Source organism: Hylaeus anthracinus, unplaced genomic scaffold, assembly GCF_026225885.1.
Source record: "Hylaeus anthracinus isolate JK02 unplaced genomic scaffold, UHH_iyHylAnth1.0_haploid 12002, whole genome shotgun sequence".
Classification (NCBI taxonomy): domain Eukaryota; kingdom Metazoa; phylum Arthropoda; class Insecta; order Hymenoptera; family Colletidae; genus Hylaeus; species Hylaeus anthracinus.
The window spans coordinates 1,524,101-1,551,976 of record NW_026534349.1 but is presented as its reverse complement, the minus strand read 5'-3'; the positions used below and the strand labels follow the sequence as shown (position 1 = coordinate 1,551,976).

The 27,876-nt window shown below is 47.0% G+C and overlaps 1 protein-coding gene across 1 annotated transcript in view; it reads left to right on the top strand.

Annotated features, from left to right (window-relative positions):
• The window catches only part of LOC128891956 (zinc finger protein 395), an 80,576-nt gene that overhangs the window by 28,190 nt on the left and 24,510 nt on the right, over nucleotides 1–27,876 (top strand). Inside the window, exons 2-5 of the mRNA XM_054151955.1 lie at nucleotides 7,592–7,752; nucleotides 22,702–22,919; nucleotides 23,553–23,872; nucleotides 26,912–26,983. Of these exons, the coding sequence (XP_054007930.1) occupies nucleotides 7,592–7,752; nucleotides 22,702–22,919; nucleotides 23,553–23,872; nucleotides 26,912–26,983 (771 nt within the window). The remainder of the gene's footprint in view (nucleotides 1–7,591; nucleotides 7,753–22,701; nucleotides 22,920–23,552; nucleotides 23,873–26,911; nucleotides 26,984–27,876) is intronic.

Sequence of the window (27,876 nt, the reverse complement as noted above, 5' to 3'; positions counted from 1 at the left end):
TCGGGCGTGATTATTCGGATGATTTACTATTTGAGTGTTTTGGTATTCGAGTGCTTTACTATTCGAATGGTTTACCATTTAAATGCTTTGCTGCGAAGCCTCGAATAGAAACCCTCGTGCGACCAGTGTGGACCACGCCATATTCCAAAGGTCGAGCTAAAGGGTCGAGCGAAACAGGAAGTGGCGATGGGGTAGGATCTATGGTCGCGTGGACAAGCAGGTAACACGTCGATCGAGGGGAAAATTCCTGAACGGAGGGAAGAAATTTGAAAGCTGCCGGTGAAAGTGCGCCCGACTGCAACGCACGTGGTTGGTGAGCACGGCGACCTCGACCGTACTTCCTCCTCGTTCGACTTGCCCCTCCTCCCTCGTTTTCCACGGATTTCCTTCTACATGGCTTTCCCGGCTTCCCCCAACCGCCTCCGTCCCGCTTCTGTTTCCACTTGTGCCCTTAATCATACTCGCGACCCTGCGAGCGCAGACTGGTGACCTTTGAACGGTCTTCCTTCCTCCTCGTGGCCTTTAAGCCGCGCTGCGAAGGTGAGAGAGTTCAACTGGAAAAAAAGACTCGGCTGGGTCTTATCGACTTCCGATAGCGAGGCTCGTGGGCGCTCGCAAAACTCGCAGACGCCTACGTCCAACGGTAGACATTTTTAATTCATCTCCGGTGCTAAAGGGAACCCCCCGCAGCCATAATGCTTATGGATTTCCCGAAGGAGTCCGGAGCCCAAAAGCTGGTGTTTCAGATTTTTTTTTTTTAGGAAACTGTCGGAGGTACCGATTCGAAACTTTGCGTGCGTGTTCATTCATGATTCATGAGGCAAGACACAGGAATTTTTGGAAGTGGTGGCAATTGGTACCGGTGGTGGGAACGAGGATGTAAGACCGAGAGATGGAGAATTCAGGTGGTGGTTCCTTCAGACAATATAGACAGTGGCCTACTTCCTCTTAGGTCTCATCTTTTCGCCTACATCTATACATCTGTACGTATAAATAAAATTGAACTGTCTGTGCACCATTCTCTGAAACAAAACATGAAGACAGCCTCGCCAAAGTCTCAAACATAAAAGAAATTCCCATATCGTACAGCCAAGTAGTCAAAACTTAACCGTTGCACAAGAATCTATCCCCTTCCAAATGATACGAATGGATCCCTATCTAATATCGACGAACCGTTTGAATTTTAATCGTAGATCGACCAATCAGTCCCATTATGCGTAGCCTAGTCTTCCTCATGTTTGATCAGACCAGCCGGCCTTGGCGGTTTAGCACACGTTGCTCGCCGCGTGAACTTCCTCGCCACGTGGAGGGGGATCAACTGTTATCGAGCCATGCTCTTTCGCAAGAACGCGGAATCGAGGATGGCTGTGGGAAATGGTGGTCGCTGTTTCTGGTGTGCCTCGTGCCTCTCACGAACCGGGGAATTTCGAGAAAATCACCCAGGAAAATAAAGACGCGCAACTGAGAAAGCAATGTATTCGTTCACCTTTGTTGTTATCGATAGCATGTGACCTCGTTCTTCGTCGTATTACCAAGGAATAACCTCTTAGCGCCCTACCCCCTCCTCGTTTCGATGGTTGTACGTAAACAAATATTTTTCAACCGCGATTCAGTGTCGATCTTCCGATGGTATCCGCGAGACTGTTGGACGTACGGAGAAGTAAACAAATTCTGCACGAGTTCTTGGTAGAAAATTACACACGGTCTATGTGTACAGTGTCAAAAAATCATTCGTAAACTTTTCGATTTTAACTTTGTCCGATTTAATATCTTCGCCGGAGTCTACGAATCGCATTCTACGATTGCGGAATCGAAATCGGCGTATTGCTCGATTTCTGCCGTCGATGACGATGAGTTTTGCCTCTTGTGGGGCATATGGCTCATTTCACGCTACCTACTCTCCTTCACGGTACGTTTGTATTATAGTTGTCGCAAGAATGAAACGCTGAATTGCTTTACTGTAACACTGGCCGGCCATTGTGCCGCCAATAGCAGGATACCTCGAAATAGTAGCTCAAAAATTAACCGAACGATCAACGCAACCTCTTCGATTTAATCGAGTTTGTACGAGTTGTTATTTATTAAATAAATATTCGGAATCGGAGCTCCTAAATTATTCATGCGAAACCAATGGGTATTCAATGAACTAAAATAAAATTTGCAACCACGAATGCACCAGTTTCATCCGGCGATCGAGAGTCGCCTCGGTGCGTCCGCGACAACCGCGAAGAAAATGATCTGAATCGGACGCACGAACGAGACCACGTCCATTACGCGTTTCGCTAGATCACCGAACCACGCGTTTCCTGTCCTACTGACACGATTTTTTCTTCTGCAATTATTTTCCAAAGATTTACTTTTCTCGCCGGTACGAATGTACCGCTGGGTACTGCACAGAACGATCTGGCTTCGTTCGATTTTAACCAACGCGATAAAAACAGTACGACAGCCAGACGTTTCGCGAATAATCGGCTAACATGAATGAAACATCAGGCATTGGGAGGAAAGAAAAAGTGCTGCATATTTAAACGCGGTAATATCTAATCAAACGAGGGGCAACTTACTTTGCTTCAAACGGCGCGAGTTTTACGGGCCGTTTGAATTCGCGCCGCCACGTGCTCCCGATAAGATTATTTGGCTAGGTGATCCTCTAATTGTCGCGTTTAAACAAATTCGGGAATCGTGTTCTCGAATCGACGGGACGAATCGAACGTCAGAATGGAAAGTCGCGTGATTACCACGACGATATTGTTATAGACGGCTCGAGTTGCGAAACGTTTGGCTACCTCGTCGGTGTAGCTGGTTGTTTGCGCAGATGCCGTTGTTTGCACGCGAAGCGTTTTATTTCGAGTAGTAGAATTATCGAGCGTATCGGTACGTTGTCGGAGGTAGACGCGTTCGGGATTGATTCATGCTACCTGGCGATCGGGCCGGAATTGTTCTATTCACAAAAATGCTCGCGAAAGAGCTTGATACTAAAGATTATGACAGAAATAGATGCACGATGATAACATTGATGATAACGGAAGAAGAAAGAACCGCATACAAAAAAAGTGAACACAACTATCGCGATGATTTATGAGGAAAGGAGTAACTCGCGTAGAAAGAGTACCGCGTAAATCGAGGGATGGGTGTATTTACATGTCGAATTCAGTGACGCGTGATTCCTATCTCGTTCGCGGTGGCATTCAGCGGCGGATTAAAATTATATAAGAGCCGATCCCATTTCGCCTACCCCCACCATCGTCGGCGACATTCCCCGGGTGAAGGACCCAGGGAATGAAAATTGGAATAGCGTTTTACGAGCTAGAGACGAGCGTGACTCCGTTTCGGTCGAGATTAAACGGATAAATTGATAAACTGCCGCGAGGATGTGAAATTCTTCGTGCTTTAGCCCAATTGTGGTGCTTCCTAGAGTGGAGGAACGAGATTCCGTATCTTCTAGCACACACCGTGGCCAAATTGTATCCGATAACTGTTACAAAGGTCAGCAGTATTTGCGTGCAGGTATCGCAACGACAATCGCATATCCGTGTTGTCCCCTTAACGTCTTTGGAACCCACTGCACAGTTATTTTTTTCTGTTCCCCTCATTTTTACGAATTATATGCTATTTTACCTAACAAGCCTTTCTCTCGCACCGGAAGTGGTTGGTTTGTTACGAGGTGTAGTAACTCCTCCGTGGAATCCGACGGTGACTTGGTTCACTAATTGCGGGGCAGACTTCGAACGTAACACGGGACTTTTATTTTCTTCCTCTTAACGATCCTTTATTCTCTCTTTTCTTTTTTCTCTTTTTTTTTTTGCAACGTCCCCAATTATCCAAGAAAACACAATTCCCTTCGGAAAATTATGCGAAAGTAGGCTCGCTCGCTCGCTCCATTCATCCAAGTTTCATCATTTTAGAGTTTTTATGAGTACTCGCACCCTCTTTGAATGTAGTACATAGTAACGGTATTAATAAGTAGTCCGTGCAGGAACTGCACCATTCGAACTATTTTGATAATTAGATTCGAGTTTCCAAGCACGCAAATCAAATCGATAACATTCATCGAGAAGAAGATTCATTCGTAACTACTTCGTATAAATTAATCATTCCTGAACGACGAATAAAACTTTATTCTCGCAATTAACGAATAAATTTCGACGCGGTGCCCCTCCAACGTTTACAATTTCGCAGCGAAGTATCTCCAATCGATCCACCGTCGTTCCCAAAAAACGTTGTGCAACGCTCTCTTCCTATCGGTGGCGTTCGCGAGAAAACGTTAACGTCAAGAAAATTGTGAGGCAACACGATAAACGCCACGTGCAAAGAGAAATAACCTCGCTGTCTGTTCGTGTCGTGCGAGGAAGTTAGGTTTGCCGTGCATCGGCAAAAAACGTGAAATAATCTAGCCAGCCTGTTCGGTAACGTTTTCCATGAAAACGTTCGTGTAGAGTTATTCAATGACGTAAGTCGGAAAGACGTCGCTGGATAAGCGAGATCGAGGGTTAACGCGTTTGATCCTCGCTTCTTTCTTTTTTTTTTTCTTCGCTGTTTGTTACGTAGCGTTTCTTGCCACGGGAATACATAAATACATAAATTAATAGCATTAACCTTGATCGAGGAAATTCGATTTCGTACCGATAGGTGCATCAACCGGTTAATGACACAATAAATATCGAGCATACACGAATACAGGAAATTAATATCCGCGTCGTGACGCTAGACATATTTACGTCGTGGTTTGTTTGAAATTCATCGGGAATGACAGCGAGGAGCTCATTTCGAAATGCCTTAAATCCAACAAATACGAAGCTGAGTAAACTGAGATAATTACTCGAAACAAAGGGTTATTCAAGAAAGGGCTTCTGGATTTTTTTGTTTATCGTGGTATATCCTTTTTATCTTGTTTGGAGAAAATATATCTCACGGTAGCCGTAAAATAACGTTGACAATAAAATCCTAATCCCGATTCTAATTTTACCCAATTCTCCGGTGACAGAGCGAACACGCGTTCGATCTCTCGTGCATGCACTCGTGCTGGTTCGCATGCTAGAGGGCTCGGCGCTTTTTCCGCGAGTTCGAATGACGCTTCGCCGTGTTAGGCACGCCGGATGCACTCTTGCACGTGCAGATTACCGGTCGAGGGAACGATAATGCGAATATAATGACGACGTTGCCACGGATAAACAGTTTTCCTTCTTGGTTCCAATCGTTTTCACGCGTCGAGCGCACGCTACGAGCTCGCTTATTGACCAAATTATTATCTGGGTAAAAATTGGGAATGACGAATCAAATTCAATTCGATAGGAGGCTTCCGAATAAGACATTAGTTTCCAGTCTTAGTTTCAAGCTCTTGAATTCTTGAATCAAAGAGCTCGACAGATAGGCGTGTTTTTTTAATTGAGAAGTCGAATGTCGGATTGCCTTGTTCGCTCACTATCAGTCTGGCCCTCGATTGATGAGCGTTCGACTAATTTAATCGCCGATAAACCGACAGTTGTACTCGATAACGGGAAAAGAGCTGGCTAATCGCGGGATTACGTGGAAACTGATGCGCTGTCTCGATAGAAGTCTAAAGAATTCTAATTTCACATCATACGCATCTATTCTCATTAATTCCATAGGATATCTAGCTAATTTATAAATTCCATCAATTTCAAAAGAAAGAAAGTCTGAAGTCTGAACATCGGTCGACAGTCATTTAATGAAAAAATCAACAAACAAGGAACCTTCCCATGCTCCTTGTACGTCACCACAGCATCGTTACCGTGATGGTGGTTCTGCTCTTGATCAAGAGCCGTATCCCTTCATCAATCCTTCAACCGTTAACACGTGATTTCTGCGCTGAATACTCCCTGGACAAAAAAGGCGACGAACACGCTTCCTAGATGCCAGGTTTTCAAAGTAAATCGCGCACGAGGAGAGATCCATCGGAAAGAGATCGGGCGCTTCCCTAACGATCATTGGCGAGTATCCATCACGTGTAACAGTATCGCTGGTTTTTCACCGCGCGCGTTTCCTGGAAGAAAAGAATCACGCGATTTTTCCGACAGATCTCGTTTTCCGTTGAGCAGGGTTTGCTCGTAGCCCCGCGGACACCTGTTATTACGATATTTAATGGTAATCAATTAACTCGTTTCCCAACCATTTAACATAGCAATTAGAATTGGCAATCTGCACGCTCCAGTTCCCGACGAAACTGTGTAGCGAAACCCTGAGATTTCAAAGTGGACCAACGTATCGAGAGGTTCGGGCCGTTTTCCCCACTTTGTTGCGAACCGCGCCTCCACGCAGGAATTCGCGACTCGAGCGTAATTCTCGCGGGTTCTCGTTATTGCCAATAACGCGGTCTATTTTTTATTTCCATACGCGGCTCGAATCGAATCATGCCTGGCAATTATTTAAACGACATCCTGCCCGCGATCCCGTTTACGGCATTGCTCTGAGCGCGAGCGGGACTGGATCTTCGGGATTTAAAGTTTAGAAAAAACATAACTCGATCGGGCGAACGGATTTCGAAAAATAGTTTAAACGAATGTTGTACGTCTCGATAAGATATGAAGTTATTGTTCAACGCATATTTTCGAGAAACGGATCATTTTCGTGGCAATCTCTTTTTGGAATTTATTTTGAAGCGCGAAGAAGAATTTATTGAATCGATTGTTTCGAAACGCGTTGATAATAGCGTGAATTTGGTACGAAACAGCGAGTAACTTACTGGCGCACCCGAGTAAATCCCAAATGCACTCCATGCTGACGCAATCCGAAGGCAGCGTGTCCTAGGGCACGTTCCTCGCTCAGGAGGAATCCCATTCGCGGGCTGAGTAATTACGAGGAAGTAATCACTGACACCGCAATTAAGTTGGCGCGATTCAAGGGAAAGTGCGAATCTCTCGAGTCTTTCAAAATTTCGCGCTTTCACCCGTTGGAAGCGATGGGCAACATTTTATCGAAGTAACGGGTGACAAATGAGAATAAGGTGCGCAGCGATTTATCGGCGACATTTAATAGATCGTACAACCGTCGCCTCTGGCACGAAAGGATTAAGTAATTTGTATTCGAGTGATCTATTTATTACAGATTAGTAGTAATATTCGAATACTTTATGAGCTGATCGAGTATTTATATATTCTTACATATATTTGAATAGCGGAATGAGGACTGTAAATCGAACTTCTTTAAGTTCATCGTAGCTCTTTTTGTACTTTATTCTCGTTCAAGATATTTTATATGCCACACGTAACAACGAGGTTCGGTATAATATCGACGATTACCGTGCCACTGAAAATAAATAGAAAACCACTTACTCGGATAAATCTAATAATACTCGTGCAAACAAATCGTAAGATTGTCTCGTAACGTTCTTACTTCTTAGACACAAGATCACCTCAAATAAAGGATTTTTCAAGAGAGGCTTCGGTCGATACTTTTTTAATAAGAAATAAAATCTTGAAGCCTCCCCCCTTAAAAAACGTAACAAATAGACCCAGATCAGTTTTGAACGGCACAAGGTTGCACTGAATGGGTAACTTTATAATGGAAGCTGAAACTGAAATTTTTGGGGTGTGACATTCGATCTCACACGGATACGTTCATCCTGTTGCAGACGATGAGCTTGACCAAACGTATAGACGAGGTCAGGTTGCTCGAGTCACGTAAGAGCGCTCGGCTGGCTGATCAGGATACCGATTTCGCTAGGCTCGCCGATATGGCTGGTGACCGCAAACGGGCCTCTTCCCACTCCATCGACGTGCCACACGTGATCGGGTAAGTCTCTTCACTTCTTCGTATAACACTTTTTTCCACGCGTGCATTGCACTTTACGTCAGTCCGTATCGTTAAGTAACGATTACGTATTTCTAGATAATATTTTAAAGTCAATGGTATCTTTTCCGATGTGCTTTACAAAACAATAGAGAGTTTGTCATTTAGGAATTTTAAACAGGATATTCTTTATTTTTCATTATTTTTTTTATAGAGAGCTAGGGTCTAAATTTTCGATCTTTCTTGGACCAGCAAACTGTATTTTATTCGCTTCCTTTTTCTAACCGAGTTCGACCTCAGAAATCGATACCTAAACTATCGTCGTAGGTATCATATCATCCTCGACGATCCATCCCGAAAAGTTCCCTCAAATCCTGCATGCAGTTACCATTCTTACACCCTCGACAAACGTTCGGAAGACCATCTAGCTGCGTTGAGTTGCTGGACGAATGCCGTGAGTATTCTTGAAGAGAACATCCCACTTGGATCATCAGTTTTTACCGTCCGGTCAAAATGTTCCATTTTTCCAATAATTATCGCGTTACGAAATCAGAGCATTCTATCAGAGGGGCCGACGTTCGATAAATTCGTTTTAAATTCAACCAGTGGGTTCCACTGCGTGCACGAGGACCTCCTTAAAACTATCTCGTAAAAGTGATATACGCCATCCTAGCCGTGCACAATTTCGCCATCCCTTCGAAAAATTCTTTTTACGCTTGGACCCCTTCCGTGATAGATTTAGCGTCATGTAAATTATTTTTCAGGTACTTACGTATTCGTGATTTCATCAATTTAAAGTTAAAGAATTCGATTCGAAGTGGATATGTGAAAATCCGACTGATGTTTATTTTTCAATTTCTAATCGTACAAAGGCTAGAAAATCGGTGTCCCTCGTAGTTTGTAAAGGCAGCATCCACACGTTGCATCGAGAGTTTGAGAGGCGTCCGGTTGCTGTCGATCGTTAGACCATGAATGCACCCTCGCCGAACACCTGTCCTTCGCCCTCACGCAGACTCCCCATGCTTTTTCTCTCACCCTTGTTAAACGTCGTGGAATTCGATCCAACTGTCTCGATTGAGAGCCTCCGGGGAGAATTTCGTGGGACCCCGTTGTAGCCCGAATCGACCCTAAATCGTGGAAGGTACGGTGCTTCGACCTTCGGAGGCTCGGTGGAAGCCATTTAAATCTCCGTGCACGCAGGTGAACCTCGGCAAGTCGCATGACTCGAACGAAGAAGAATAACGCGGACTCGAGACTGCATTATTCGAATCCAGAAATGAAAATTCCGATGGACTTGGATAAAAAGTTATTTGAAAGTATTTTTTTTATACAGAACCCGTTGTACCCCGTGCAGTATAAAGTAACAAATCTTCCACTCCCATTTCTTCAAACTAAGAATAGCTTTTATATTTTGAGAACGTTAATTTCTATCACGAAGAATCGAATAAACCGTGGCTGCCTACATTTCTTTATTCGCGGAGTAGCGCGGTAAGCCGTTCCCCAAACAAAGGAAACTACCTAAGCTTTATTCAGATCCTCGGGCCATAAAATTCCTGCACACACGCGTCATCCGAATAAATTTCAATCGTGCTTGGGGGAAAAAAATACATTTCCCCGAATGTCTTCTAACTGGGACACCGGTAATTAACGGGTTAACTACCTCTCGGACACGATATAAAAATACACTCAGCTCCCGCGCTCGTCGCCAAAAAGCACACTTCCTCCGCCCACCGCGCGGGCTAAAATATGACGAGACGTATCGCGGCAGCTGCAGGCGGAAAGTCTCTCCTAAAATGGAATCAGACACCCCAACGCAGCGCTCTCTCGCCCCCATCGACGAGCCAAAAAAAGCGACAACGGGGGACAGCTCGAATGGGAAGAAGGTTCCACCGAACGTTAACTCGGACCTCTTCAAACTCACGTTTTCCACCCACCTGCGCGTGGAGATTCCAATCTTTTGGCCAGACTCCCCCGCTCCAAACTCTGTCTCCTTCTAAAGTGTCCCAAGCCAACTATATACGCCTCTTCTTCGCCCATGGATCGTTTCCCTTGGCACCCGAGAAGGGTGGAACGGCTGTTTCATGACCGACCACCGATGCCAACGACCTCCTCGACTTTTCGTTTTTCTTTCTCTTTCTTTCTTTTTCCTTCCACCGCGCTGAACCGAAGTCGTGCACGACCAGAGCCTCAAGGATCCTCTCACAAAGGACGACTGCCTCGGGATCAGGGTGGGGATCCCCTGGTAAACGTCCACCGACCGAGGAGGGACGGGAGCGTTACGCAGGTAGACGGCCGAGCGTCATGGTGTTTTCGGTCGAGGCTGCACCTGGCCCAGGCACGACCTGCCCCACGTGAAAGGAAAGGTCACAAGAAGAGAAATCGAGTACCTTTCGAATCTGGATGGTATCGATGACGAAAGCATATGCGGCACCGGTTACCGTTTAACGAGACCTTGCGCCGCGGCCAAGGATATCGCGTGAAATTTATCACCGGGATTCTCGATCCTTCCACTGCGGGCTGCTTTCGTGGCTGCTTCTTCCTGGCCGGATGCCGGGGGGAAGTCGAAGATTGCCCTTCCGTTGCGGGTTGAGGACCTGCAAGATGACAGGTATCTACGAACAGGTGGCCAGTAAAGAGGCAAACTATTTTCAAGAGCCTATAGGTGAAGATCGTTTCAAGATCTCAGTAACGCGTGTAGTACAGTGGAGACTAGAACGACAGATCAAATTCTGATCTATGATACCTTGGATCTTCCTTAAAAGGCAACTACCACGGAGCAAACAATCGATCGATCGTATTTTGAAATTTAACACGATGACTGGAGAGCCCTGTACCAGGTACCTATATCTGAATTTACATCGTTGATAAAAAGAAAAAGCGCACGCTTCTGGTAGACGGCCAACTTTCCGTCGTAGATCATCCCCTGGTTTTTTTCTTGCCGACTAAGGAACTTTGCCGTGGGTGTTCCAGTTTTGCCAACTTTCAGACTTCGCTTATGGTGCTCCAACTACTCAGATTACGGAACGTAATTAGTCGCTTTACTAGGAACTGATAATTGCTTTTCCGCGCATTGTTCCATCGATACCCGAGAATTCATTAAGCTTCGTGGTGTAATCAATTTTTTATGACGGTACTACAGGTCCGATCGAAATGAATCTTCCTGTGACGAGGTTCTATGAAATTCATTTAGTCCTTCTTTAGAAAAACGAAGAATCGTCGCTATTACTATTATTAAATAGTTTTTATATATAATTTTAGATATTTTAATTATATCGCGCAGAGTGCCAATAAAAATAAAACGAAACCAAAGTGACCCTGAGTAAATGTAAAAATAGATACAAGTAGGGTACACCTGAATAAATATAAAAATAAAATAGAACAAGAATACCAACGACTAAATATAGGAATAAAACGCGTATAACTAGAATGCCATCAACGTGAGAGGCGAGAAAGCGAGGATCCACCACGAAAACGCTGAGCGATCGCGATGCTATCATAATGTTTATAAGCTTTGCCGAGAGAATGACAGCTCTTGATCATTCGAACGAATAGGTGCGAGCAATATTTATAGGGACCCGATTTACAGGAACTCACGTGCAGGTACTCACGTAGCCTTCTCGCGTGCACCGTTGCGTGTGAAAGGCCGAACGAATCAAAGGAGCCCACTCGACCAAAAAGGAAACCAAAGGACGGATGAGTCAGTGATTCTAATCTTCTAAGGTCCCATTGTAATTGTAATTCTGTGCACATAACGCTTTCGTGACGATAAAATGTACACGGCTACTCACAAAACTGTCCAACAATTTGTAAGTTGGAGTGTACCACACGAATTTATTTTCATACGAATCTTATTAATTCGAGCTTGTTTCCTACATGACTTTACATTTCGGAATCGAGTCATTTTTCGCTGAAATACATTATAACGTTCATCAGGTTGGGACTTTAACAGAAGAAATTTCTACACAGTATCATCGCATCAGCAAAAGGTCTAATTATTTATCCAAGTGTACGGGTCGAGTCAATTAAACATTCCAAATACATTTGACGCTCGAGGAGGCCCAACATCTGCATAGAAGAGTACATTCACGCACGTAAGACTCCTTTGTCTCGAAACTCGGAATTAATCCAAGTGAAGCATCCACGCGAAGCTGGGGAAGACGCATCGAACTTGACTTTCTTCTCGGAGCACGAAAAGCGTGTCGTCGGAGTAACAACTCGAAACACGGGTCGTAACAACTGAAAGTTTCTGCTGCGGCAACGGGTGCAGTGAGTCAGTAGGTTAGCTTACGTAATTTCGGCCAGCAATCTCTGCGGGCGAGGAGGCGGCCGGCTTTGCGGAATTAGGTCGATCAATACCGCGGCGTTATATGGGTCAGGTGCACTACCACGTTCTGTGTATGCGAGCTGTATCTCCTTTCCGGGCACCTAGCAACCCCTGGAACACCCATCCCCAGGACGACGTTGTCCTGTTTCGATCTGGCGGCGAGGCTCCCTTCCCCATTTGTTCGTCGCCCTTTAACGCGTTAATTGACTCCAATGAACGTCGATCTCGACGAACTCGCGTTGGGTGGCCCTGCGGTTCCCCTGCGCGAGGGCTGACCGATTATATCAGCGGCCGCGAGCATTGTTTTGCTACAGTTTGCGTAATTGGACGTTGGAAAAGATTGCTCGGTAGCGTTCGCTTGCGTAACGCCATAGAACCTGGCGAAACGGTGTCTTGCGAGGCTCTGTTATGCTACGTCACTCGAACTCGTGGAAATATTTTGGTTATATTGGTCCTGGATAGGTCTGTTTGCACTTCATTTTAGCGCACGGTCGTTAGTCGCGCCCTAACGAAGTTCTCGATGCCTCCTGGCAGATAAGATAGGAGGTCGATACTATGTTAATGGGAAATAAATGCGTCCAGGTGCTCCATTGATCAGCGTGGATCTAATAAACTGCCTGTTAACATCAATGCGCGTTAATCTCCATCATGATATGACTCGTAGAGGGTTGAATTAGATAAAAAACAAAATCAAAATTTAACGATACACAGAAAATAATACACAAGGCCTCGAAGTTTCACGAGTTTATACAAGACGTATCATTCCTAAACGCGGCACCCAGAACATACGGTCGTCACTCTGAATCGAAGCAATTTGGTGGATTGAGATAGGTGGAAAGCAAAGGAAGACTTTCACTGGCGGAATACCTGGACAAGTAGGACAAATTATGATGTACAGTCTAGAATTCCATTAAGACGTCACGAGTGAGGGACACCAGAGAGAGGTAGACCGACGCGCACGGCAGATCGCATCCACGAGATATCCATTCTCAGGGAGGAACTTATATGGGCCTAGTTTGCTCGCCATTTGTTGGTCGTTAGCGAGGATCTCTGGTTGCCTCGGTTAACTGACCTAGAGCAATCCATAGACGATGGTGTCCGTCGATTGTCTCCGCGGTTCTAAACGGGAGCCGAGCAAGGCTGTGGGCCAGCCAGGACGAGGCTGCGAAGAGAAACGTTGGAACACGGTTCGCTGGTGACGGTGTGCAACCTAAACACACGCGAGCCAAGGTCTCGAGCAGACAAAATATGCCAACGTGCCGCGCGATCTTGACCTACAGCCAGCAATTGGCAGATGTAATTTTTGTTTCGCGAAACTTTCTGCTCTTCAACTACATGGGACTGACTTTCCGAAACGTCGAGGAAAATCCGCACGATGCAATTCACGAGTATTCCAAGCACGAGGTCAACGGTGAAAATTAAAAAAGATATACCTCTTTCGAATTTAAACTGGCGCAAGGTGAACGTACCGTGACGATAGCTAAATTATTACTCGAATAAAATCAATCATTCATCCTCGAAAAATGGTTAACCCTCGCGTCTGACGAAACCATACTCGACTCCAACGTTTTCTCTCGTTTGCTGAGACAACATCGACGACAATTGGAGTGATATACTTACGAGGAGTCAGCGTAACGCGCGAGGCGTCTTCTCTTTTTGTCTCCATGACGCTTGTAAATTACGGCCACGATTGTGTGTGCTGTGTAAATACTGCGAGTCGCGGAATTCCACGCGGTAAACAGCTGTTTAGTTGTTTCCCCTGTTTATCGTACGGGATTGGTCGCTTGTCACGATCCTCGGTAGTGCTGGGAAGTTAGATCTCGCAGTAGTTTTTGACTGATTTGTTTCTTAAACACGTGTATATTACATCCTGATTTTATTTAGCTCTGCGAAGTTGGCTCCACAATATTAAACAATTCAAAATTTTCTTCTTGCAAACATCAATGCCCCGTTGGAATTTTCGTTTGCCCCTTTTTAATTTAGAAATTGTAAGCAATTCAATTTTACGGGCATATTAGATATTAAAAGTATTAAAAGTAGTCCTCCGAGTCGTAAACTTCGTCCGTGTGTTCGAAACTTTCAGGAACTTGAAATTAATCGTTAGAATCGTTACCAGGTAGATGTTTGGGTTTCCAAGGGAGATGGGAACATTAGAGTCTATTAGTTTCCACTTAGCGTTTCAATTTGGACAGAGACATCTAGGTATCGACGACCTTCGAACGCAAGGTTGTTAAAGGCTAGCGAACGAGATTATTAAGAATCGTCGAAAGTTGAGTCGCAATTGTGGCGGAGGTGGTACGTTGGAGAGTAAGTAAGTAGAGCGGTACCACGAGGGTGGTTAAGGTGGCCTAACAAATAGTAGGTCGTGCCAGGCTGGGGCCACGGATCTAGGCCGATCGATACAGCTACGTAGCCACCGGTGCGGAGTCGCATCGCATAAATGGGTCAGGTACACGAAGCCACGCGTCGTTTTCATCCGTCCTGTTTTCCCGCCCCCTCGCCCTTTTATACAGCGACTCCCTTCCACCTCGCCCTCTTTCACCTTTCTCCCTGGCGCCCAATTTTTTCCACCATCAGCGAGTTCGCAATTCACTTGCATCAAAAAAATTAATTCTGAAAGTTAAGCACGAAAGAAAACGAACTTGAACGAAATTCGTGAATTTTAACAGAAATTTTCAAGAATACTTGTCTGGCAGTCAACGTGTTAATAATCCCCCTCCCCTTCCGCTGTACTCATTTAATAGCAAGTATACATAATTCTTTTACATCCCCCAAATAACTCGCTATTTTCTCCGTTCACCTCCTCGTCCCACAAAACCATACGCCTAATTAGTTCCACAGAAGCCCAGCAAGGGTTAAGCCTGGAAACTAGCAGTAATCCCGCGAAGCGCACAGCTCGCTGATAATTCACGGCTGAAACGAATACAGTGATTCATCGAGATCGCAATCCCATTCCCCTGTTTATTCGGGTGGGATTTGTGCAACATTCATGCGGCCTTCGATAAACAGCTTAGAAAATAGAGAAGTGTATCTCGCCTACGTTCGGTTGCACGTGCCAGTGCATAAGGCGAACCTGTTGTAGTACTTGGCAACCTTTGCTACTTGTTGAGGTGGTGGAGGAAAAAGGGGGAGGAAGACAAGAAGAGTGGATGAAGGCCGAGGAGACGAGGCAGAGGAAGAATAGGGTTCCGTGACGACGCTCTTGGCCCTCTCCCACTTGGACTGGTCAAGGGGTGGGTCACTCTCTATCCAATGGCGAATCTGGGGCAATGAAACGGGAACAGTGTACACGTGCACCAACACTTTTGCCGCGTATGCGCGGGTCCCGCGCATGTGTGAACGTATTACCGTGCAAAATTTGGAGACCTTGTCTGCTGGTGCTTTTCTTTCAAGGGACGTCGCGATGCACTCGCTCGGAACGATCTTTTGTTCGGATGGAAGATGCGAGGCGGTGAGGTCGACAAGATAACGCGACTAATTAGACGCCCTTGCGTCGAGGAAGATCGAACGGATGGTTTTCGAGGTTTTTCGTTCTTGTAGTTGGCCTCTTGGATGGAACAAACGTTGCTTAAACTTTAAACGATCTTTCTGTGTCGGGGTGGGATCGTTCGCGAGGGAAGAAAGTGAAACTGAGATTTATTTCTGCTAGGAAATGTGTCAAGAGTACGCCTGGGATTTAAGGGGCTTGGTTCTTTAACCTTGTATTGCATAGTTGAAAATACAACGCGAATGTCAAGTTCAAGAATCACTCGCCATGAAAAGACTCGAACTTTCGCGAAATTAGCGTTCAAAGCTCGACGCTTCCAATCGCTCAACAACGTTATAGTTTCGCTCGGATCATCCTCCCCTCGCTGGTTCATCCTGATGCAAAAGGGGAGGAGGGGTGGAATTTACTCGAGGCTCCCGGCTCCCCCGTGGCCGTAAATTTCGGAGGCAGCGTGATTGGGCGAATCAGGTCGGCGAATGGGGTCGACGCAGTCGGAATCAGGTTGTCCGGGTTGTCCCGCGGCGGAATCGGGTCGCTCGATACAGGCCACCGGGCTACCGCGTTCCTTCATCCGATCGACTGACCCCGCCATCCGACTCCGTAACCCGGATACACCTCCGTTTGTACCGGTGCGTTTTCACGTGGTCGAAATAACAGGTTCCCCAAAATGGAAGCTGTTAGGGAACAAATCATTTATGCATACAGACTGGAACGCTCTTATCCTTTCCCTCGTGTTTTGCTGGATGCACTCCGAGAGGCTGGGGATCCTAAGGAGGCCACGATCGCCCACGTGCGTTGCTCGTCCATTCGCTGATTACGCTTGCAAAACACCGGCTTGGACATGTGGCTGACCGTTGTCACTCGATACGTGTAGTCGATGGGGAGATATGTATAGCGAGCACTCCGCTGGACGCGGCGGTTTCGATACCTGAGATCCTTGTTTCAACTACTGAACGCGGTACGTGTTGGTTATCGCGAAGCGGGGATGTAGAGAGATAGAGGAAATAATAAAGAGCGAAGATCTCGCGTGTCCAACAGTCTAGGAATAGATTCTTGGGGATATGTTAAGGTAGGGATTTTTTGGAAGCTGCGTCGAACCTTCGAGACACCTGAGATATCCTTGTTTCAACTTCTAAAAGAAAAAATATGTTCGGTAACTCCAGAAAATTCTTGGGAACGCAATGGTTTAGATACTCAACGTGATTCTTTAGTTAACATAGTATACCTTACCATGAAGAAACACGGACAGTATATTCGGCGAAGGTACCCAAAAACACAGCGGTTTGGATACTTGCCATTGTTCTTTCGGCTAGTGAAGATAATTCGCGTTGTCCACCGTGAAAAAAGGGCATGTATTCTTGATGAAGGAAATACGACGAGGTTGCGGTTAATGGTGGAAGGCGAAGACTTGAATGTTGGCCAAGATGTAAGATAAATATCCTGGAAAAATTACGGAGATATACTCCCAACATTTAAAGAAGATTCAATGAAGTACGGCACGCAAGGAAGGATATATGACACGGAGCATACATGTCCCGCACCGCAGCGAACGTGCTAATTTATGACTTTGCTATATGTATCTCCTCTAACGACCGTATTTTCCGCGTGCAGTCGTTCTCGATTCCAAATATATCAATTTTTTACTATTCGTCTTTATATCTTCATAAAAGCGGTGAACTGGTGATCACCGATGCATCGTACGGGATTTTCCAAGTGAAACGTCTTCCAAGCTCAACGTTTTTCCAGGAAACCACACCTAAGATACAAAGCGAATCAAAGACCATCATTTCGTTAATCCCAGGGTGAAAAGTAAAACCTTCTGTCCCGCTTCGAAGTGAACCGACACGATTTTGTCACCTGAACGCTGGAGCGACTGTACCTCCGTATGGGAGGAGCTGGCGGAGCGTCGAACGAAGGGGTTGTTGGCTGGCAACAGAGTTTCCGCGTGTGCCTAGCGAGTCGCTGACCCACTTACCCGGCCACGGGGATGTCGTATTCCGAATATGGATCAACGCGCGTCCCGACCCATATAACTAGAAGTGCATTACGGTTTCTGGGGCAACCGCGGCCGTGTACCGGGGCCGGGACACGGAAGAGCCTCTCCTCTTTACGACAGCCTCTCCCAGTCTGATCTGTGTGCGCGTCGAGGTCAAATTAAATCGAAGATGAAGGAACGCATACTGTACGTACACGGTTCTCCACGCTGTAGTGTCGTTAGGCTTGAAAATCGACGAAAACACGAGCTGCCTTCTCTTCAAACATTACTAGACTCTCTTTCATAGTCCGTCTCTTTCATAGTTTTGCTTAACAGCTGTACGATAAGCATCTCAATTTTTATTTTAAACAAGTAGTCACAAGCATCAGTTTTTACATAGCGTCTCTTAGCTTTATTTCTAGACTCGTCGCGTTATCGAAGGTAACCAGCTACACGTGATCGCGGTCGATTTAAGGTGTACATCGATCCAAGGGTCGTCGCAGCGTTTACGATCCTCCGGTTCATCGATTCGTCGCGGAGAACTTGCACCAGGCCTTGTCCTTCGTTGGAACGCGTTGCGTAACGTTACGTCACCGTGCGACGATAACGCTGCTCGTTAATATGCGAACGTTTTATTTGCGTTTTCTGCCAGCTGCTGCAACGGAGACAAAGACGTTGGAAAACTCTGCTCCGTGAATTTGAATAATTGCCGCCGGTAAATTCGAGCCCCTAGGCTTGCCAGAGCGAGACACGCATGAATTGCTATTGGCAACTGACGAGAATTCCTCGAATCGATACTTGTCTGTTCCAATGTCGCTACAGATGCATCTGAGGTGCGAGGCTGGACTCGAACATCAGGCCAGGAAGAGAGGACGGGAATGCGAAGGTTCTCGTAGATCTGCGAGTTAAGGATTTGGCCAGGCTCAAACAGGAATTTAGGATGGACTCTTCTTGACTTAAAGGACAAAGTACCGAAGACTCCAATTCTGGAATATTTATCAAATTCACCGGTGATTTTATATAATCCCCAACTTGCAATGGGGAATTATTACATCGACCAACTTTCACGGTGGTTATCACGAAAAAAGAGAGTGACCTCGACGAAGTAAAGCATAGATCCTAAAACTGGCTAGAAGGTAAACAACGTCAGCTACCGAGAAGCGAGCCACTGGTTTCGCATATTTCTTGGACACCGGGAGATCCTCCGAGAGACATTCTCCTCGGGTGCCAACGATAGTTACCTTGCTCGGAGAACGCAGCCAGCGCGTCTAACCTGGCAGCGAGCGCAGTCGTATCGGAGGAAGGTCGATCGATCGTCACTCCCTTTCCCACGCTCCAATTTTTCTCGCAAAGCTCGTCCACCATCCCCCCTTGCGTGATCACAGCAGAAAAAGAGGACTCTGGAGGGACAGAGACGACGGAAGATTATCCCCAACCGGGTTGAGTGGGTCGATCGGTCCAAGTACGAGCCAGGGGCAAGCATCCGGGGCGTTGTATCGGGGCAATTTACTTTCTCTTTTGTTTTTGTCGAGAGTCTTTTGCGAGAGATAGCCGACCCGGCACGCGGCGTCTCTTTAGTTAAATCGACTGACGCGAGGACAAACGGCTTCCAACGCGCGAACTCTCGGGGACATTTGGGACTTTCGCGGGCCATGGTTGGGAGTGGAGGTTGGACCTTCTTGGAGAGAGTGTTTTGTCAAAGATTTCGGTGGCTGGGAACTTGGATACCAGGTGGTAGCTTATCGAAAAGTAAACCTGGTATATTGGCTAAATAAAAAACACACGCTCCTGTATCGAGGCTGAAATCATAGAAAGAACAATTTGAATCAGTCGCTCAGACTTACAGATAGATTCTATCTAACTCGGCCACGAGCAAAAGAAAGGCAACTTGGTCAATGGCCCAAGGGTCCATTGTCTAGCGTCTGTAGCGTCGACTGCAGGTAATCAGAGTCATCCTGTCGCGAATAAACAACTCGTGTCGCATCGTGCTCCCTCTCACGAGGTTCCTTGCCCAGATGGTCGACAACGTTCGCACGCAATTAACTTGTTCAAGCGATTATCGCGTAACGAATCCTCGGTTCCGGCTCGCGGAGGCTTTAACGGTACACAGGCTCCCTCGAAGCCCAATGGTTACCCTTCCTCCCAGTGTCTCATCCACATTTCCACACGACGGTATCTTCCGCTGTTCCCCGTGGCTGCCTCCTGCTTACCTGTTGCGATTCGACGGTAATTATCGACCTACCGTCGGCTCTGTTCTGCTCTCGACTTTCATGCGTAGCCTTCGGGCCCGTTATGCGCGATTCCCACCGGCGCTCAAGAGAGAATGTTGCGACAATCGGTACGGGAAGATTACCATTTGCCTCGGACGAATAGGATCTTTAACGTTGCATCGTGGGTTTCTTGGCAGGAGAGAATTCGTAACCGTAGTTTATCGAAAGTAACTCCAGTTAGATAAATCATCAGAGCTCTGAGAAGTCCCCGAGCTACTGGGAACAATTAATTCTATATCGCTTGCTTCTCCAAACCGTTACCAACCAATTCCAATGGATGCTATCGCCAGCCACGAGAACTTGCTCGCTAAAGCTCGTAGGGCTCGTTTCCACCCCCTTCTCGATAGGTTAATCAACCTCGAGCGCTGGCGGGTGTCGAGCTTCGGGTTAGGCGAACGCGCAAGCGGCACGAAAACGGGACGGCGAAGCGTGTGTATCCAGAAGGTGTTACTTTCGAAATACCGTCTAGTTCGTGCGTCATTCCTTGCGCTGGCTAACGCGACGTTTCACTTTCGACTCTCGATGTACCGGTCCGAGCGGAACGGCTAAGCGGCGCGGCCTTGACTACGTCGTTTCGCGTCGTGTTCTCCTCCCCACTCGCGCGGAATATCGCGTACGTAGAGCTTGTCCTTCGGTGTGCACGCCTGTCGACGGGGCCCGCAACGTTCTGTTCCGCGTCCCCGTATGTTGTAGCTACCTGGAGAACCGCGTTCCGTCTCAAAAGTCACGGCATGAAAGTCTCCGCGGACCTCCCCCTGGAGAAAGAGCGTCGCGAAGGTGAAACCTGGTGCCTGGTTTGTAGAAAGTTCGCGGAACCAGAAGCTAACGCCTGGTTGGGACGTTGCTCGATGATTTCTTTGCGTTTTGTACAGTGATGCCGGGTTGCGAAGTGTCTCCATCTGTACAGAATTTTTCGCGATACCGAGCAACATTTGGCGGAGGAAAGGTCCTGAACCTTGAAAATATCGGGTCTCGTTCGGAACAAAGTACCTGTTACATCGTTTACTTTGTCTCCTCAGCCTTTGTATCAGAAATTGTATCGGTATCGTGTAGAAATAATCCAGAAACATCGTGTGCATCGTATCTTGCACGAAAGATATTAAATATCGAAAGGTGTTGCGAATTATTATCAAAGATTGACGTCGACGTTATCAGTCGATGTTACCTTGCGGGACGTCGATATCGATCCGATTCCTCGGACCAGCTGATATCCGATCGGTGCAGATAACGAGGAAAATTTACCCCGTAATTTCCTAGAAAGTCGGGGTTTCTATTGATTGCTCGGTGTCGAGTGTCCCTGCGAGTAACATTCGATCTACTCGCTGGAACGGTGTATCAAGGGTGTTCGTCACGGGTTGCCCGCTTCGCGTTCGTTATTTAAATTTCAATCGTGAGAAGTGGCATAGCGACTTTTCTAACCGCCACGTTACCGCGTACGCTTTTCCTGCGCGACACACGCGTTAATCGCGACAATAGCTAGAATTTCTAACGAATGTAATTGAGTCGTTGAAGCATCGTGCGACTGATGCAGAAGATTAATTAAAATCTGAGGTATATTTGAAATCCATGGTAATCCGAAGGAGAAGATATATCCACGCAGAAACTAGACGCAGAACGCGATAATTGATGGCATCAAAAATCTAAACTCCGTTCTTTTCATTCACCACGACCGACCAGCGATCCGTCAAGACTCCCGATGAGCGCGGCGCGATAGTCGACATGTTAACCAGTCGTTCAGAAGTCGCGAACAAAGAAAGTACTACTGCACGGGATGAAAAAAATAAAACGATCAGGGTACCAATCTACGAGAACAGGTTGATGCCTGGCAGCGCGTTATCGCTGGCCATCTTTACAGCGTTTCTCGGAAAACTGTAATTCAGAGACCGTCGTCGGCCATTAGAAACATTACGGTGCAACGACCTGCCGCGCTACCCGGGGAATATCGGCTGGAAAAGCATTATTTTACGTAATCGCAGAAGCGCGAAATTCCAGGAACAAACAGCGCGCGACCATTGTTCTCCTCTCTACGTACGGGGATGGTTATTACTTCTTTTTCTTTTTTATCTAACGGACGACAAGGTCTCTTATTGCCGGGACACACGGACGAGCGTTAACTTGTAAAAAAAAAAATGTTTCCTCTTGGGGGTAGGGATGGGTGTTCGTCCACCTAATCTCGTTGCGTTACGCTGTGTTACGTCGAATGAGTGTTACGTGACCGGTTTAATCTCTGTTATTCCTTCTCCGTCATCGAATTGATCGTTTGGCCGTGCGTTTGTGTACGCAACACTATTGGAAACAGTAGTTGACGGTCACCGCTCGAGGCTAATCCTCGAAGAGAGCTCATAACTGGCCGAGTACTTCCTCGTGCCCGCTATTCCCCCATCGATTTAGCCAACGTTTTACATTTATGGGATCGGTGCGCTGCGAAAGGGTTCAGGTATTAAACGGGCCCGCCATTTTATTGACACTCGGAGGCGCGCTGGTCAACGTCCGCGGGACCAGCGACGCAGGAATTGCTAGCTGTGATAATTCTCGTCAGGGTGCAATAAAATTGGACATTTATTTACACAATAATAATTGGAGCAATTGCGTTACTCTTTATAAATACAATTGATATTTTTTAAGTAATTCGCTTTCTACGATGACCAGTCCACACGCAATATTCAGTAGCGTAGTAGTCCCGCTCTCTCGATGAAATAAAAGTACAGTAAAGTCTCTTTCGATGAACAAATTTCTCTACGATAACGATCAAAACGAATTTTCGTCTCTTCCCCTTCTAATGCAAACGAATTAATCCCGTATGGTCGTAATTTTCAAGTTACCGATGGAACGGGGTCACCGTGGAAGTAGTAATTTGCGTGGCAACGTTCACGAATATCGATTATGACGGTTTCAGATCCAGGAAGCGGCGACCAAGCTCGAGCAACGATTCCGAACGGTTGTACAGCGGTTGGAACGAGCGAATACCCCATGGATGCGGTCGCGAGGGTTGTCGTACCAACGAGCGCGGCGACTGCATGGACGAATGCACCGCCGCGCTGGTCCTCATGTCGCTCTCATGCTCGCCACACAGTCCTCACAATCCCCTGCCACTTCACTGCCAAAACAATTACGGTCAGTATCATGCGGCGAGTGCTTACCAATACCGGGAACACGGCAATTGATCCTAATTTTATTCCCGCGTGTTGTTCTTTCACCGAGGAGCCTTTCAGCCGGCGAATTACCACCACCGAAACACGATCTCCTCGTTGCGTTGGGTATCGCGTTTCATCTCGGGGGAAGTCGTCAATTTACGTATCGCGGCCTCTAATTCGACGTATCTTCGTCCGTTGTCTCAAATTCGGGTGATCGTAAAAGAATCGTGGGGACAGAGTGGAGTTTTTATGACATTTTAATTGTAAAAGATACATAATATGCATGTAGATTTTAGATCGGAATGAGTCTTTTTGTTAAGGGGAACGTAGCTGTTTTCGAAGCGAGAAATATTCACGGGAATTTTTGGATACTAAATGTCTAATGGTTGAAACGTACAGTCGGCCGGGACTGACTGTATGTCGAAGGTACGTACTTTGAATATTATTTCTGCGAGGTTTTCTGTAGTTACCGAATTAAAACGTGCTCTATTCCCGATACTTTGGAGCAACGATAATTACGGTCCACCAATCGGGAAGTTACCCTCGCGATCCCGTGGCGGGGGTCTCCGACCAGATAATTAATTAATCGAAAATTCCGTTTCCGTTCTCGAAGGTTCCTGGGGAGGTCGAGGAGGAGGGGGTGGCGGCGTCGTCGCCGGCTCACCAGGAGTCGGCGGCACGTCGAACAGCAGCAGCAGCAGCAGCAGCGGGGCTTCATGGCGAAGTGGCACCCCCAGTCCACCCCTCAGCGACGAAGGGGCACCGACAACGGGCTCTCTATGGCCGACACCGGCTCATCCTGCGCACAATCAGCAACACTACCCCTACAACGTGTCCGGCTCGTCGTCGAGCAGCACCCCTGGCTCGACCACCACCCTCGACGAGGGCATAGTCCCCGATTACCTCGAGGAGCAGCACCCCCGCAAGAAGAAGGTGAGCAAACGGCCGTCTCGCGCCTCTTGCCTCTCGCGATCGATCGGCGTCGTTATCTGATAAATTCGAGTGCAACACGCTCGCTGTTGCAACGCTTAATCCCCAGTCGATGAACTTGGCCTTGGGAGGCGATCCAGGGAATTATCTGTTCCGTCCGCGGGATTCCAGGAACGACGGTTTTATATTATTAGCGGGGGTAGCAGTCAATCGTCGTGGTTATTTTTAACTTGGCCGAGGAACCGGGCAATCTATTGTCGGCGAACGATGACGATTCTTTATTCTCGGAACGGTAGTTGACTGGACTCTACCCCTCTCCGCGACTAGTTTGAAAAAGTCCGTATCGAAACCCGCCTCGAAAGATAACGTCCTTTTCTTTCGTTCTTCGCAATTGAATGAATTAGAAATTTATATCTTTTACCATTCCATTATGATAACGCTGCAATCTTAAAGGGTCGAGTACCGAGATCGGTATCAAGGTCCACCTTGGACTTGATAACGATCAATTGTCTCAACGAATACGTTCTCGGATCTAGACCTGCGAATCGTAATCTCTACTCAGCAACTCGATAAATTAAACTCCGTACACATCGATCCTACAGCGAAACTCCGCAAACGAAGACAATTTTTCGCAGATCCTGAAAGCTCGAAGGTTATCACCCAAGCTGGACGCGCAGTTAAATCGCTCCCAAGACGTGGCGAGCTTATCTCCCCCGTGACTCCTTCCGCATCCGAGGCTTACAATTAATTAACGTCAACGAGACTGATCAAAGTGTCGGGTTGCGTAAGATACTGGCGCAACGCGCCTCGAGGACCTCGCACGCCGCATGCATGCGATTCGTGGCCTCGATTCCGATCCCTAGGGACGAGCTGCGCCCCGAATACGCGTCTCCAACTCTATCTAACCCGGAGATAGAAATCCTGCGTCCTGCATCCAGCCTTTCTAGCTACGCTATACATACTTCGTCGATTATGCACCTCCTTCCTTCGTGAATTATTCACTCTTGGGGTCTATTTTAATTAATTAAATCACCAAACTCATCTTCTTTCTCTCGCAAGCGTTCGAGATGAGTTTCATAATTATGCATCGCGATTTTGCGAACTCATCCTTGGATCAGCGTCGATGGGGATCCAGCGTCGATCGCCGAACCAAAGAACGAGGAATCTCGCTGCGTATTGCGACGCGTAGTTATCTGGGGATTACGCAGCATCTGTTTGCGATGAAGTTTCACCCGTATCTCGAATATGTTTACCAAACAGCTTCGCCGCGATATTTGTTACGATCGCTTCTCCGAGCTGAGATTTTAGGAACGCGGAAACTGGATGCAGCTGTAGAAAAATTGAGAACAGGGGAATTTGAAATTGAGTCATCGGTATGCATGCCGCCTACTCTCTGCAGAGAAACCGCGGCCGTGGACTGTTTAGTAAATAGCAACTATTTAGCTGTGAAAGGAATCCTCTTGTGACTGTGATACCACTTTCGTCCTGGATCTCATCGAACTCATCGGTGAGGCTTATCTACAAGTGACACTATTAATCGCGAGGATAGTCTGCAATTACTTGATACTTTATTAGTACGTAATTAGTTCGAACAAATTATTCATACGACTAATAGCGTCGTGTCTTAGACGGGATTTATTAGATAAGTCTCGTTAACGAGCCCAACTGTAGTACCACTGTCTGTATTATATCTTGAAGTCTAGCTTACTTAACCAGAGGATATGCTTGCATATTTTTATTCAATTCTGTCTTAAACTAGGGACATTTGCAGTGCTTTTTTCCATCTAAATTTCCATGTTGAAACTACTCTTAAAGTTTTTAATAGACTAATAGGTTTCGATATCTCCGACTACCGAAACGTTTCGTGTACCGAAGTGAAACGATTTCGAATTCTTTCCCGTGTGCCCGAGCTCGTAAAAATTCAGAAGGCTCGTTCGGGAGGTAACGGTAACTCGTAATCGTTGGATCGCAGGTGGAGTTCAGATCTAAATGAAAATCTGAACGCGAACCAGCGGCGAGATTCCCCGATCGTTGGAGCGTGGCAAGGCCACAACCGTTATCGGCGTGAGGCGCATTCAGAGATTCCCGGAGAAGTTTTCTCTTTTCGACGTGGCCGCGACGAAACGCACGTTTGACTTTCGTCGTTTCGTAACGCGTATCGATCACTGCCCGTAATCAGAATACGAGACGGAAAGGTGAGAACTGAGGAGGATCGATCGACCGCCAAAGGTTTTGGCACGAGCCTCGTCCCTGACCGGTGAAACACGCGGCCACAGTGACTCACGTGTCGCATTATTCCACACAATGAGTATTATCTGAAAGACTTGCATCTGGTCATATTTAGTTTCATTTGTTGTTGTATCGATGATAGAATTTTTCATTTGGTTACTCCATTCCGTCCTCTTTACTCAGGTATCGATTACTGGTGTAAGTACTTACTTACTTAACTTCTTTCATAAATTCAACGATTCCTAACTACCGAAGAAATATTTTACTGCGAAAATGGACAATCACGATAAATTCATGGACCATTAGAATCAAGGATTCTTCAAATTCAGGGACAATTGAATTGTTCTTGTTCCAATCATGCAACAGCAAGTAGTCACCGTGTCGTATATCGGATCAAGTGTTGAGTTCTGTAACAACCATTTATTTATTCAACACTGCTATTAGGTTTCCTTGAGTGGGCCCTCAAGCTTACACCTAGTAATCGCCTAATCCAAACAACTCAACGACGTTTTAGGTCGTCAACTCACGTCGACGCGACTGCATCGCGGACTCCTCGATGCAACCCGTGCCAAGTCCATGGCGGTGACATAACCCGCGACCGAGCCAAGGATGTAAACACGCGCTCGGTGTTTTACGGTATTTCGTAAGATGGCTAACAAGTTGAACCTTGGGGTATTATCGCCGTGCGCTAAACTTAGGCGCGCGCTCCGCGGGGCGTAATCGGTCCGACTGGGTCCGAAAATAGCTGAGAGCTGAGCACCACCGACGAAAACGGAAGGCCTGCGCTAACGCACTCCCCTTATGGTTTTTCAGATCCGAGCGAAAGGGAACCGCGACCCCATCGAGAACGGACCCACGAACTGCGCGACCTACGAGAGCGAACAGGTGAGTCGACATTCTACCTTCAGTCGTCACGGACTACTTGAAATGGTTGCACTACCGTGCTGGCCAGTTTGGGGGACGTTTTGGAAGAAGGAGTGGAAAGAGGGGGTTGCTGAGGTTCCATGGTGAACAGTTGGGAGACAGTCTTCAACAACGTAGGATGTCCCAAATTTCTTAAAAACCACTCCACCACTCCCAAGTATCTTACTTCGTCCAACATCGTCCACGATCAGTCCCAGGAAAGTTCATCCCGCGACCCTGACCACAATTACTCGGTCTGAGACTGTAGCCGTAACGAAAACCCTCAACTTTCGAATGCTCATCCTCTAGCGAGGTTTAAATGCCAAGTAGCGTCCCAGGGATCGTCGAGAACATTCGTAACCCAGTTAGCCGAAGGTTCCTCCTACTTTCACCGACCGCGAAGTCTCATTCGGTCTCATTCATCTCCGGTGAACGCGACCTGGTCAAAGTACCGTTGGAATTCTTCGCGCGGGCAGCAACCGGGTGGCTCGTGCAACAGCTTCGAAGCGGGAGTACATAATTTTCGATCCGGCTGCCACTTTCACTTGGAAGCGTGTTGGCCACGCGTACCTGACCCAATTCACCTGAGTCGAAGATATCCGGCGTGGTAGGCGATCAAGGTCGTTCGAGATCCCCTAGCATCTCCTCTGGAGCTCGAGCGTGGCAGAGATCGCGGACTGGGACGATTTATCATTGGACGAGGAGCGGGTTGCAACGATAGCTGCACGTCCGTGCCGTACTGCCGTGCAACGTGGCCGAGTCGTACGACGGCCAGTACAACGGCTATTAATAGGGACCATAGACGCGATGATTTATCATACGACGAGTTGTGCATCGAGTTGCAACGTTGCTTGTCAGCGGTGCGCTGCCATTCA